This window comes from Salvia splendens, chromosome 18, assembly GCF_004379255.2.
Source record: "Salvia splendens isolate huo1 chromosome 18, SspV2, whole genome shotgun sequence".
NCBI lineage: Eukaryota > Viridiplantae > Streptophyta > Magnoliopsida > Lamiales > Lamiaceae > Salvia > Salvia splendens.
The window spans coordinates 11,560,276-11,574,510 of NC_056049.1; the positions used below are offsets into that span (position 1 = coordinate 11,560,276).

At 40.6% G+C, this 14,235-nt stretch overlaps 1 protein-coding gene across 1 annotated transcript; it reads left to right on the forward strand.

Moving 5' to 3' along the window:
- Nucleotides 1-10,830: 10,830 nt before the first annotated feature.
- LOC121777590 (cytochrome P450 81Q32-like) lies at nucleotides 10,831-13,838 on the forward strand. Its single transcript, XM_042174890.1, has 2 exons — nucleotides 10,831-11,861; nucleotides 13,032-13,838. The coding sequence occupies exons 1-2, from the start codon at nucleotides 10,974-10,976 to the stop codon at nucleotides 13,659-13,661; spliced, it is 1,518 nt and encodes a 505-aa protein (XP_042030824.1). The 5' UTR covers nucleotides 10,831-10,973; the 3' UTR covers nucleotides 13,662-13,838.
- Nucleotides 13,839-14,235: the final 397 nt, after the last annotated feature.

Consider the following 14,235-nt stretch of genomic DNA (forward strand, 5'->3'; position numbering starts at 1 on the left):
TTGCAAAACAGTTGTTTAAAGTGTGCAGGTTAAGCATTCTAGCCAGTAGGGAAGTTTCGGAATGTTCAGGTGAAGGAGGCGCCAGCATGATCTCATACTGATCAGTATTCGTGCTAAAACGGCTTGAGATGGAGAAGACGGATAGCTGGGACGGATTACCCACAATTAAGGGCAAAGAAGTCAAATTGCAACGAGGATTTACCCTAAAATCAAGGGTAGCCTCCCTATAAAAGGAAGCCAAATTGGAGAGAGAGGAGATTGACATAGACACATTCACTCATTCACTACCATCTTTAGGTAGAAAGTTCTCTCGGTAGTTTCAGTCTTTCAGTCGTGTCCCGCTTCTTGCCTCGCCGTAGCCATGATCACTTGACGTTCAGATGTTTCCAGAATTCCAGTCATCGTCCATTCCAGCCAGCAAGATCGTAGTTTAGAGTCTCATCGCCCGGAGTGGCAAAACACTTTTACAATGCTTTCGTAGTTTTAAATTTCTCGCTTTCCTTACGTTGGATCTTGTTTGCCTTTGGATATTTTCTGCTTTTGAAGTACTTTGTTGAAGATCCGAACGTGTTTATGCTATGAAGTTGATTTCCGTTTCGTTTATTGTGGTGTTTCTTTATTCCCTTGCCTAGTTAGCTTAGATCTAAAGTTTCTCGGTGTTTAAAGTGTTGAATCTCTCAATTCCGTTTACGTAACAAATTTCTTTAGGATAGATAAACAAGTACTGTTTGATCGGAAAGTAGATCGTTGCATGCAAAGCTTAGTTTTAATTTCTGAATCGTTCTTTCATGTTGACCAGTATGCAGAAGTCCAGTTTCAGTGTTTGATTTCAGATTTGATTTCTTAGTTTTGGATCTGTGTTTGTGAGTTGTTAATCTGAGTTTCCCGTGTTGAATCTGGAATTGTTATCTGAATTTTGGAAGTGTTTGTTGAAGAAGATGATGTCTATTTCAATTGGAGGGGACCACTTACTTTTCGAGATGCTTTTGCTTTTGTCCTTCACTTTTAGTTAAGCCCTGTCAGCCTAGTCTTCAAGCTTCCACTACACTCTGAATATTCTGTTTAGCCCAAAATAGAAACCCGTACCTTCCAAATATTTTCTGTTACAAAATTGTCTCCCCATTCCACGTATACAGTTACATTCCAAATGTTTTCCTTACCGTCTGACCAGTAGAACACCTCCTTTAAGTTCCAGCCTAGGTAGAAACTCAACCCAAGCGTGGTAGCTAACCAAATCTTCCAAATTGTCACCGCGGTAGTTTAAGAACGCACCATCTCTGTGGGATTCGACCCTTACCACCACTATACTGATCAGTAGAAGTGGGTTGAGGAATCTTTGAAACCAAGGTCTAGGTTAGTTAGGATCTCTATCCTGATCAGTAGGATATATCCTTGCTTGAACGACACCTACGCACCAAGGCCCTTTTCACGGCACCTGACGGGCCGAGAAGCCGCGACAGATGCTCGCCTCTGGCCGAGAGAAGCTGCGCCTCCACGCACGTCCTGGCCGAGACGCTGGCGAACCGCGACGACCCGCTGGCCGAGACGATGGCGCGCCACCTGAGCACCTGTGGCCGAGACGCCATGTGCGTCGTGATCCAACGACGAACTCGTCGGATTTTCATCCTTCATCGTTCGTGCGAACTTCGTACGATGAGATAACAATGAAGAATTATTTTAATGATTATTTAATTATTTTATTAAAAGATATCATTAAAATATTATTATTTAATGGAAATAAAATCTTTTTGGAAGATTTATCTAGATTTTAGGAATATTTTGATTATTATCTATATCTATGGAATTAAATAATATTATTTTATTCCTAGAAGATATGGATGAGAATAATTTAATAGTTTCCTAATATTTTATCTAGATTTAAGGAATATCTTATTATTTTCTATATCTATGGAAATAAATAATATTATTTTGATTCCTAGATGATATAGATAAGAATAATATAATAGTTTCCTATTGTTTATATATCTAAGATCCTAATAAGGATAGATATGTATCAATACGTTAAATAATATAATATATCTTCCTAATCTTGAACATGGAAATAATTTGAATTTAATTTTTCATGTCTTATTAAGAATTAAGTAATTTAATTATTTTAGATATATCTTATAGTAGACATGAATAAGAATTAAATTCTTGAACAATAATTCTTAATGGAAGATACCAATTAATAAAAATTTAATTATCTGGTAGATTAAATACCAACAGAATTTAATTAAGCCTTCAACTGCCTCAAGGCTAAGGATAATTAAAGAAAAACCATAACCCAAATATCTAAGCTATAATTATGAACTCAACGTTTGTATATGGTCTCCATCAATTGGTCTGCAATTCATGAAGCCTTTTTCTAATATTATCGCCACCTGCTCTGTGGGGACAATAATCCTAAGAAAATAGCAAGTTCATGAGGGCGGACTTCTCAAATATAAATAGTATGAACTAGAATGTAGTTTCGAATATTATCGCCACCTGCTCTGTGGGGACAATAATCCTAAGAAACTGCGAGATTCAGAAGTTCACACAGAATTTATGAGATAGCTTGATCTTGTTAGCAGCACATAAGCATTGTCTCTGGACTATTCGTCGGTGTTGTGACCAGTAAAATTATAAGATTTTAATGCGTATTGACTTCCTTTGGAGGGTACAAAATTTTAATTTTACAGTTGTAAGATTTTGAAAAGTTTTATGGTTAATCTAATCAAACTTCTTACATAAGTTTATGACAATAGTAAAATACTCTGTTTTGCAGTGCAAATCAAATCGTCAATATGTCATTCAATCCTCTTTCCGCAATTCTCAAAGAAAATAAACTCGAGGGCCAAAATTACATAGAATGGAAACAAAATTTGGACATCGTTCTCACAGCAGATGAGTACATCTTTGTGCTCACCATCCCGCGACCTCCAGTGCCGGCGGCTACCGCTGCGGCAGGAGTCAGAGATGCACACAGACGGTGGCATAAGGCGAATGAGATGGCTAAGTGCTACATGTTGGCTTCTATGTCTTCAGTACTCAAGCATCAGCATTCAGCCATGGAAACAGCCGCCGAGATTATGCAGAATCTCAAAAATCTTTTTGGTACTCAGGATCGAACGGCGAAGTCTCAAGCCTTTCGGAGTATCATGTCGAAGACAATGAAGGAAGGCTCGTCTGTGAGGGACCACGTCCTCGAGTTGATGGGCCACCTCAACCAAATTGAGGTCTTGGGAGGGACGATCTATCCCGAGTCCCAGGTGACTATCATCCTTCAAAGTCTTCCCCCTAGCTTCCAACAGTTCAAGCTCAACTTTGAGATGAACAAAAGGAATTATACCTTGGCAGAGCTGTTGACTGAACTCCAGTCGGCAGAGGACCTTATGGTCCAGGCTAAGGCGGCCATGATGATTTCGGCACCTCGTTCCTCTGGCTTAAAGCAGGAAAAAGGCAGGCACCGAACTCAGGACCGGCCAAGATAGCTAAGGGAAAGAAGAAAAAGAGGGCTAACAAGAAGCCCACGGGGAAGTGTTTCAAGTGTGGAGAAAAGGGGCATTGGATGCCAGACTGTCCTAAACGGGGCAAGGCTACAGGTATGCATCAGGCTCTAGTTGTCGAGTCTTGTTTGACTTCGACATCAATTTGCACTTGGGTTATTGACACAGGAGCCACTGATCATATTTGTTTTGATCCTGACTTATTGCAGGTGACAAGACGGCTACACGATCGTGAGATCGAAGTCCTGCTGGGCGACGCTACCAAAGTGGCGGTCGTTGCAGTGGGAGACATTTATTTGCGTTTTAGTAGTGATAGATTTTTTATTTTGAAGAATGTTTTGTTGATACCTTCTTTTAGAAGAAATTTAATTTCGGTTTCTAAATTGGTTTATGATGGATATTCGATTTCTTTTAATGACAACTGCGTTATTAAGAAAGATGGTTCTTATATCTGTCGTGGTATCATGGAAAACAATCTGTACACAATCACTTCTACACAGTTTAATAATCGCAAATCAGAACTCAATACAACATCAAAAATTTCAAAGAAACGAAAAGAACCTTCAAGTTCAATGAACGAAACGTACTTGTGGCACCTTAGACTTGGTCATGCCAATGAAAGGAGGATTCATTCTCTTGTTCAACAAGATCTTATCAAAGGTCTAGAGGAGGAACCTTTTCATAAGTGTGAGTCATGCTTAGAAGGCAAGATGACCAAGAGGCCTTTTAAGGCTAAGGGCAATAGGTCCAAGGAAGTACTTGAGCTCGTTCATTCCGATGTATGTGGACCAATGTCAACTGAGGCAAGAGGTGGTTTTCGATACTTCATCACATTTATTGATGACTTCTCGAAAATTAGATATGTCTACTTGATGCGTCACAAGTCAGAGTCTTTTGACAAGTTTAAAGACTTTAAGACTCTTGTGGAGAAGTATCATGGGAAGAATATCAAATGCCTACGATCTGATCGTGGAGGCGAATACCTCAGTGCCGAATTCTTGGACTACTTATCGGAAGTGGGAATTCAATCCCAACTGACTGCGCCGGGCACGCCCCAGCAGAACGGCGTGGCTGAAAGAAGGAACAAGACCTTATTAAACATGGTTCGATCGATGATGAGTTATGCACGTCTGCCTATTTCGTTTTGGGGACATGCCTTGCTTTTCGCAAGTCACATTTTAGACAATTTACCATCAAAATCCGTACCTAAAACTCCATATGAGTTGTGGACTGGGCGTAAGCCCAATCTAGCACATCTCAAGGTTTGGGGTTGCCCGGCTCATGTATTGGAAAAGGATCCAACTAAGCTAGGATCTAGGACAGAGGTATGTTTGTTTATAGGATATCCCAAAGGAACGAAAGGTTATGAATTCTTTAGTCTCCGAGATAAGAAAGTCATTGTGAGCACTCACGCGACATTCTTAGAGGAAGACTATGTAATGAATCATAAACCCAGCAGTGAAGTGGCTCTTGATGAGCTAACTTCAGTCACAAGTTCCATTAACCAAGAACAAGTACCAAGTGTACAAACAATTCCCGAAACTTCAACTTCTACTCAAAATATTGTAGTGCCGCGCCGCAGTGAGAGGGTCTCACATGAGCCCGACAGATACATTGGTTTGGGAGAATCTATGGATCACTCCTCGGACAGCAATGTATTAGATCCCTGGAACTTTGTGGAGGCGCAGTCAGATATCGATCATTGCGAATGGGTAAAAGCAATGGATTCGGAACTACAATCTATGATAGACAAAGACGTCTACGATTTGTCCGTCCTACCCGAAGGTTGTACTGCCATTGGGAGCAAGTGGATATATAAACGTAAACGTGGACCCGATGGACGAGTTAAAGTCTTCAAAGCAAGACTAGTGGCCAAGGGGTATACCCAAAAGGAAGGCATCGATTATGATGAGACCTTCTCCCCAGTGGTCATGCTCAAATCAATCCGGATACTGTTGTCTATTGCAGCTTATATGGATTGGGATGTATGGCAGATGGATGTTAAGACTGCATTTCTAAACGGCAGTCTTGAGGAGACCATCTACATGGAACAACCCGAAGGATATGCCATCAAGGGCAAAGAACACATGGTTTGGAAGCTTAAGAAGGCCATTTATGGCCTCAAGCAAGCATCCAGATCGTGGAACCAATGTTTTGATCAAACTGTTTGCAAGTTTGGATTCGAAAAGTGCCCAAGTGAAAGCTACGTGTATAAGAAAGTTGATAAGGGGAATGTGGTGTTCTTAGTTTTATATGTAGATGACATTCTTCTAATTGGAAACAATAAAAAGATGTTGTCATCAGTTCGAACATGGTTATCAAACTAGTTCGAGATGAAGGACATGGGAGACGCGGGACACATCCTCGGGATCAAGGTTCTTCGGAATCGAGATAAGAAGATGTTGTGCTTATCTCAAGAATCTTACATCGAAACAGTACTTAGTCGTTTTAGCATGCAGGATGCCAAGAAATGTTTCTTACCTTTTAGAAATGGCATCCATTTATCTCAAGAGATGTGCCCTAAAACACCGTCTGAGATACAAGCAATGAGATGGATTCCATATGCTTCGGCAGTTGGAAGTCTCATGTATGCTATGCTTTGTACTAGACCAGATATTTGCTTTGTTGTTGGCATGGTGGCAAGATATCAGTCGAATCCGGGCCAAGGACATTGGACTGCAGTAAAGAACATACTCAAGTACCTTAAACGGACTAAGGACTATGCTCTAGTTTACAATGCAGTCGAGCTCTGTCATTTGGGATATACTGACTCAGACTTTCAAGCTGATCAGGACTCGAGAAAATATACTTCAGGATATGTGTTCACCTTAGGAGGTGGAGCCGTAATTTGGAAGAGTGTGAAGCAGAAATGCATCGCGGACTCGACCATGGAAGCCGAGTATGTGGCCGCTTCGGAGGCTGCAAAAGAGGCTGTATGGCTCAAGAACTTTCTTATGGATTTAGGTGTGGTTTCGAATCTGCCCAAGAGCATCACCATTTATTGTGACAATTCTGGTGCTGTGGCAAACTCGAAAGAACCAAGAGCTCACAAAGCGAGCAAACACATAGAGCGGAAGTATCATATCATTAGAGATATACTGCAGAGAGGAGACATAAAAGTGGTCAAGATTGCGTCAGAGAACAACCTGGCAGATCCTTTTACAAAGGCTTTGGCGGTAAAACCGTTCGATTGCCACGTAGAAGGGATGGGAGTTCGACTCATTCAAGACCTCAACTCGCTTTCAGTATAAGTGGGAGATATTTAAGACGTGTGCACTACCATTTTGTATACTCGAAAGCTGTTTTGAGTATAAATGGGAGATTGTTAGGGTTTTGTATACTAGAAATCACCTTTCGAGTGATTGGATACTGAAAAACTCTAATGGTTATTTTCCAATAAATGCAACAGATTATTTTTGTCATAATGTTGTTATGTTTTACATTTAATGGTTGTTTATTGCATATTTAAATGTATGAGCAAACGTAACAAAGTCTAAGTCTTTGTTTTAGTAGATCGGTTGTGGGCGTCATCCAATTTAAGGTAACACGGTCAGTTCTAAACAAAGAAAAATAAGAATTTCACAACCTAGATAGGCCTAGACTACCTATCGCGAAAGGTTGCAATGTCAGTCCGATTATTTCTAAACCTTATTGAAATAAGATGACGTTGGTGTGGTATAGCACTGAATGGATCTAACAGCAAGACGAGTCTTTATGCTATCTACTGAAAGACGAGGTCTTGAGAATTAATTTCTTAATCAATGTACGTTAGCATTGAGCATACGATATTGAGTATCCACTACTTTGACTTACCAAAGGTGCGGGTTTTTCGTAACCCAACGATCCAGGTATATTGGGTAGTGGTGATCATTATCTAGAGGTGCTAGGATTGCTATTATGTTGAAACGTGCGCGAGGAGAGTCTCGTTTGATAACATCCACAAGAGGAGCTCGAAACGAGGTTTTATTATTCGGAACCTAGCTAGTTGGAGTTTGATTATTCTATGAATAATAAATAAGAGTTTCTTGCTAAGTCCACTCTTGGAATTCGAAATATGTTAATTAATTAAGACTATAGCAGACATTAATTAATTAATGGATGTTTCCATCTTAAGCGCGGGAAATAAATCAAATACAATTAAAGGAAACCCGGAATACTTGTAATTTCGGATTTGGAAGGCAGTGCAATATTACTTCTGTAGTGGCTGCTCGTAATATTCCAATATAAGCTTATATTAAATTGTGGGTTCAATTTAATTAGTAAAAAGCTAATTGGGTGAGGCCAGTTCCAGATTCTTCCTTAGATCACTGACTGGGCCCAATATGTGACTTATATAAATAGGAGAATAAAGGAGACAAAAAACACAACAATTTATTCATAAAATTTTCGTCCCCCACATTTAAGAGAATTTTCAAAAATTGTGCTCTCCTCCGTGAGCTGAGTTCTGTCTTCCATTATTCGAGTCCTAGTACGTTGGTGAGATTTGCCCACACAAATATCAGCATATAGTCCGGGACACCAGTCAGAAGATCCGAGGTCTTGTATTGAAGATCTTCATGTGGAGACGGAGCAAGCCATCATCGATTCTTGATTGAATCAACGAGGTAAATTGGCTAATTCCGTAGTAAGCATGTTTTAGGAATTTAATGTGCTAAAGCATGTTTTAATTCAAGTTATGAGCATGATACATGTGATAATTACGCGAATAGATTTTGTCTAAATAATCTGCTAAATAGATCAAATTCATGTGATCCGTTTTGTTACGCACGCTTCCGCTGCCAGCCCCTCCATACCTATCGTGAAAGGTTGCAATGTCAGTCCGATTATAGCCTTTCTGAAATAAAATGACGTTGGTGTGGTATAGCACTGAATGGATCTAACAGCAAGACGTATCTTTATGCTATGTACTAAAAGACTAGGTCTTGACAAATAAATATTTCTTAATCTACATACGTTAGCATTGAGCATACGACATTGATTATACATTACTTTAACTTATGAAATGGTGCGGATTTTTCACAACCCAATAATCCTGATATGCTGGGAAGTGGTGATTAATATCTAGCGGTGCTAGGATTGCCATTATGTTGAATCGTGCGTGAGGTGAGTCTCGTCTGATAATGTCCTCAAGAGGAGCTCGAACAAGGTTTTATTATTCCGAAACTGACCAGTTGGAATTTAATCATTCCATGAATAATAAATAAGTGTTTCTTGCTAAGCCACTCTTGGAATTGATAAGATGTTAATTAATTAAGTCCATAGTAGACTTCAATTAATTAATGGACATTTGTATCTGAAGCCCGAGAAATAAACATTTAAATAAAATGGAAACCCGGATTACTTGTAATTTTGGTTTTGGATGGGCAGTGCAATATTATTAGTGTAGTGGCTAATAATGATATTCCAATATAAGCTTGAATTAAATTGTGGGTTCAATTTAATTAGTAAAGCTAATTGGGTGTGGCCACATCCAAACCTCCGTAGATCGCTGACTGATCCCAAATATAAACTTAATATAAATAGGAGAATAAAGAAGACAGAATTAAGTTTTTTTATGAAAATAACGTTCACTCTTGAAAAGGAGTAAGGGACGATTTTTTTTCTTTGTTTTTCTCCTCCGTGAGTTTTTCAGCTCCTCCTCCATGAGAAAGTTTTGTCTTCTTTATTCGAGTCCTAGTGTTCTGATAACATCAGCCCACACTTATTTCGAAATACAGTTCGGGAACTAGTCAGAAGATCTATGGTCTAGCATTGAAGACCATCACGTGGAGAAGGCGCGAGCAATCGACGATTCTTTGGAGAATCAAATCGGTAACTCTAAACCGTAGAATTCATGTTTTAGGATTTTTATTCTTTAAGCATGATTTTTTTGCGTTCTAGCATGCAATTCTGTGTTAACATGTGAATAGATTAATCTCATAATCTGTCAAATAAATCCTACGTCTGATTTATTTGTTTTGTACAGGTCTTCCGCTGTGCAAGGGGCTCCAAACCCCTTCAGTTTCTCCCCCGGCGACCGCAGCGGCTGTCCGACCTCCTCGGAATGCCGTTGGTGGCTGGTTGGTCTTGCTTTTCCTCTCCTGCCACCATTCCGGATAGCCGTGCAGTTCAAAGCATGTTTCCCTTGTATGTTTTTTCTTTCCACATTGAGAGCAAGTGAGTTTCGACTTATCCTCTTCGGAGTGTTTGCTCCAATTCCGGCTACTCCCGCTACTGCCACTGCCTCGGTGGGAACTCTGATGTTGCCACAGTTGGGTCACGACTACCCTAACGCCTATCCCCTGCTGATTTGGGTATTCTGTCTGCAGAACATTGGATATGGCATCTTCTTGTCGGAGGATGGCATATGCGACTTCAGCAGAGGGAAGTGGTTATGTTCTTAGTATTTCCTTCTCGATGCCTTCGTATTTGTTGTTTAGTGCCACAAGTAATTGAAATAGCCTCTATTCTTGCTTTTCGGTGTTGTATATGTCGATGTCTTCTGCATATTTCATCGGGTTTGGGTGCCTCCGATCTATGGAGATCCAGATATCATTCAATCTGGTCCATAGGTCTTCCAACGATTCCTCTTTTTGCCTTAATCTGATTGATTTGATGTTTAGGTCATACACTTTAATCTTGTCTCCTCCACTGGCGTACGTGATTTCCAGGCTCTTCCATATCTCCCTGGCTGTTGGGTATTGTGAGATACGGCTAACAAGCCTTTGTTCAACGTTTTGCGTTAACCACGTGAGTACGCAGTGATCCGCCTGCTGCCATCTCCCGAAGGCTGGATCGGTTTTCGCTGGAGGGGGTGGGACTCCATTAATGTGAGATATCATCCCCCTCCCGCTGATTGCCACCTTCATGAGGACGGCCCTTGATCTGGTTGGTTTGTGGGTATTATTTGGCTTTGGTTAAGTGCCATACTTGAGCGCATAAACTCGGTGAACATTCGAGCGAATTGCTCTGTTTCCGTTGGTTTTGGTTTATCTTCATCGTCTGACATATTTGCTGGTTTTGACAGATCTGCTGATTTCGGTTAAAGGGTTCGAGATTGGTCCGAGACAGTGATGAGACTACTCTGAGTCTCACCCCTGCTCTGATACCATCTTGAATGGTGCATCACACATGTTTTAGGGCTTTAGGGAGAGGATTAGTAGAGAAGAAGATATGATCGATAATTCCTTGATGTTTATTGCTTTACCTTGTGTCCCTTTAAATAGATATTACTTGTATGAATACATGGAATGATATCAATCTAATTATAATGGTATCAATCTATTTTTTAATTATATCAATCTATTCTTGTGGAATTATTGTGAGTGACCCCCTCTCCACTCCGACTAGCAATTACAAAACCATTTAGCGACCGAATTGTAGTACACCATTTGTGGACCATAATAACCTTCCCTCTTTTCTACTCCTATAAGTTAGGCCAAAGGCAACTAACAAATCTCCATTTTTACTAGTAAAAACAGAAGTAGCATAAAACAGAGCATCATGGAAGTTTCTCCTCTCTACTACACTTGTCTTGCCCTGTTTCTCGTCATCCTAACTTTCAAACTCTTCAACCCCAAAACACACCGCCGCCTACCTCCGGCACCATCTCCACCTCTTCCCTTCGTCGGTCACCTCCACCTCCTGGCCCCGCCCCTCCACCGCACCTTCCACCGCTTCTCCCTCACCCACGGCCCCATCTTCTCCCTCAAGCTCGGCGTCCGCCGCGTCGTGGTCGTGTCATCGCCCGACCTCGTCGACGAATGCTTCACCCGAAACGACGTCGTTTTCTCCAACCGTCCCCGCGTGCTGGTGGACAAGTACATCGGCTACGACCACACCACCATCGCCGGCGCCCCCTACGGCCCCCACTGGCGCGGCCTCCGCCGCCTCGGGGCGGCTGAGGCACTCTCCCCTGCCCGCCTCAACGCGCTCTCCGAGGCCAGGCAGGACGAGACGCGCCGCGCCCTCTCGAGGCTGGCGGCGGCCGCGGCAGGCGGAGGCGGATTCTCGGCGGTGGAATTGAGGCCGAGGATCTTTGACGTCATCTTCAGCATTATCATGAGGACGCTCGCCGGAGAGAAGTATTCATCCTCCGGCGCCGGCGAGGGGGAATTCGGCGGGGAAATACAAGAGATGGTGAGTGAGGTTTTCGAGTCGGCGCAGTCGTCGAATCCGGAGGATTTTGTGCCGATTTTGAAGTGGATTGATTACAGAGGATTGAAGAGGAAGCTGAGTGAGTTGGGGAAAAGGCTCGACGATTTTTATGAGGAGCTGCTGGCGGAGCAACGCCGGGAGAGGAGGAGCGACACCGTTATCGGCCACCTGTTGGCAATGCAGGAATCGGATTCTCAATTCTACACCGATCAAACCATCAAAGGCTTTATCACGGTGAGAATATGTGTTTTCATATATATTTTTATTGTTATTATTGTAGCTTTATACTCCCTCCATCCCCACATTTTCCTCTTTAGTTTCTCCAAATTAAAATAAAACATTTTTTTTTAAACTTTCTCTCTCCAATTAATACACTCAACTATTTTTTCGCACCCTTATTAAAATATTAATCTCTTCTCTCACTATTTTAATACTTCCACACACTCTTTCTCTTTCTAATTAAACACGTTAATCAATAACTCCTAAAATTCTGTGCCGGTCAAAAAATATGTCATCTTCGGCTAGATTTTGTAGGAATATGAATTTTATTTTAGGGTAAACTGCAAAAATAAAACTTGGCATTTACATTTTCTTAATTGTCCAATGGTAAAAAAGTTTAAACACTGAATTTATTATGTAACACGTACATGTGAGAAAATTAAAGACGGGAATAACTAGGTCTATTAGAAAGGCGTACTTTAAGTAATCAAACATTTTGTTAAGATAGTATTATTGTCATTTCTCACATAATACATAATTTTCCTATGTATGAGATTTTGTGAGAAATAGGTCAAAACTATGATAAAATTAAACATTTTTTTAAAATTAAGGAATAGATTTGATCTAACTTTATAACTTTTTTTTAGGATTTGCTCTTTATCATATCTATTCAAGTAGTACTATAACTCTTTTAACATCTCAACTTTTTCCGAGACATGATATAAAGTTTTCTAAGGCACCTTTATCGCACCACAAAAGGTTATAGTATAACTTTAAGTTAACAACATGTAGCTCAAAAAACAAAATTGAGGGCATAGAGACTTTACTTAGAAGAGGTCTCGCATACAAGTCCGATCTAAATGTATAATGTAGTTGCATTTTATGTAAATTATGAAGATATTATTATAAGTGTACATGCGTGTTTATCATAAATATTATGCTGTTTATGTTTAACTAATTTTGCGTTTCATTGGCCAAAAAGACTGCATTTTAGTTTCTTGACCCATCACCTCCATTTAAATTGTCCACTATTATAACTACAATGATTTAATACTCAAGCTATCAAATGGCGACTTGTAACTACAATGATTTAATAGGTTATCTCGTAAATGACGAGCAAAGGCTAAGCTGATCATTTTTATTTTATTTCCTTTCTACTAAAGCAATTTATATTAATGTGACTAGAATATGATAGTTGCGGGCACGGACACATCAGTCGTGACAATAGAATGGGCCATGTCCCTTTTGCTCAACCACCCCAATGTCCTCGAAATCGCAAGGCTCGAGCTCGATTCGAAAGTCGGACCTCATCGTCTAGTGGAGGAACGGGATTTACCTAATTTAAATTATCTTCAGAACATTATTTCAGAGACGTTCCGTATGTTCCCCGCCGGCCCACTGGTGGTGCCACGTGAGTCATCTGCGGATTGTAGGGTCGGCGGGTATGACATTCCAAGTGGCACAATCTTATTGGTCAATGCTTGGGCCATTCACAGAGATCCTGATGTGTGGGAAGAGCCGATGAGGTTTAAGCCCGAGAGATTCGAAGGAGGGAGAGAGGTGCCGACAGAGAAATTGTTGCCGTTTGGGATGGGGCGCAGGGCGTGCCCCGGGGCGGGTTTGGGGCGACGAATGGTCGGGTTGGCGTTGGCGTCGTTGCTTCAATGCTTTGATTGGGAGAGAATGGGTCCGGACCAAGTTGATTTAGCCGAAGGAGTTGGGTTAACCATGCCCAAATTAAAGCCCTTAGAGGCTATGTGCAGACCAAGACAAATCATGCTCGAGGCCATTTCAACAAGGAATGTGACTGACTAAATTGTTCGATAATAATATACTCCTAACTAGTTTATATTGATTGAGTTGTGTGTCTTTATTTTAGACTCAATTAGGTGTGCAGTTTCATTAACTGCATGTATTTAAATGAGAGCAACACGTTAGTGTGGATGCCAATATGAATAAATTTAAGACAATTAAAAACTTTTGTGTGTTTAATCCGCTCTCTTTTGTTTATACTCTCTCCGTCCCACAATAGGAGTCGCTCTTACTGTGAACACAAATTTTAAGAAAAGTAAAGAATAGTGGGTCGAAAAAGTTAGTGGAATATGAGATCCACTTTTTTATATTGGTTTTATAATAAAATGTGAGTGAAGTGAGTTAATGGAATATGAGACCTACTTAGTATTTATGATAAAAAGTAAAATATGACTCTTATCGTGGGACGGACCGAAATGATAAAATGCGCTCTTAGAGATAGAGGGGGTATTTTATTAGGACGATTATAAGGATATCAGGTAAATAGATACTAATTATAGATATAAGGATATCAGGTAAGGAGAAATAATTAGTTAAAGAATAATAATTACTTTACTTAACGATAATCATAGAGTGG

Bases quoted from the DNA above. Each gene is read 5' to 3' on its own strand.
- LOC121777590 (XM_042174890.1), top strand. From the start codon at position 10,974: ATGGAAGTTTCTCCTCTCTACTACACTTGTCTTGCCCTGTTTCTCGTC. The intron at 11,862-13,031 runs GTGAGAATATGT...TAATGTGACTAG, and splicing joins CCATCAAAGGCTTTATCACG to AATATGATAGTTGCGGGCAC.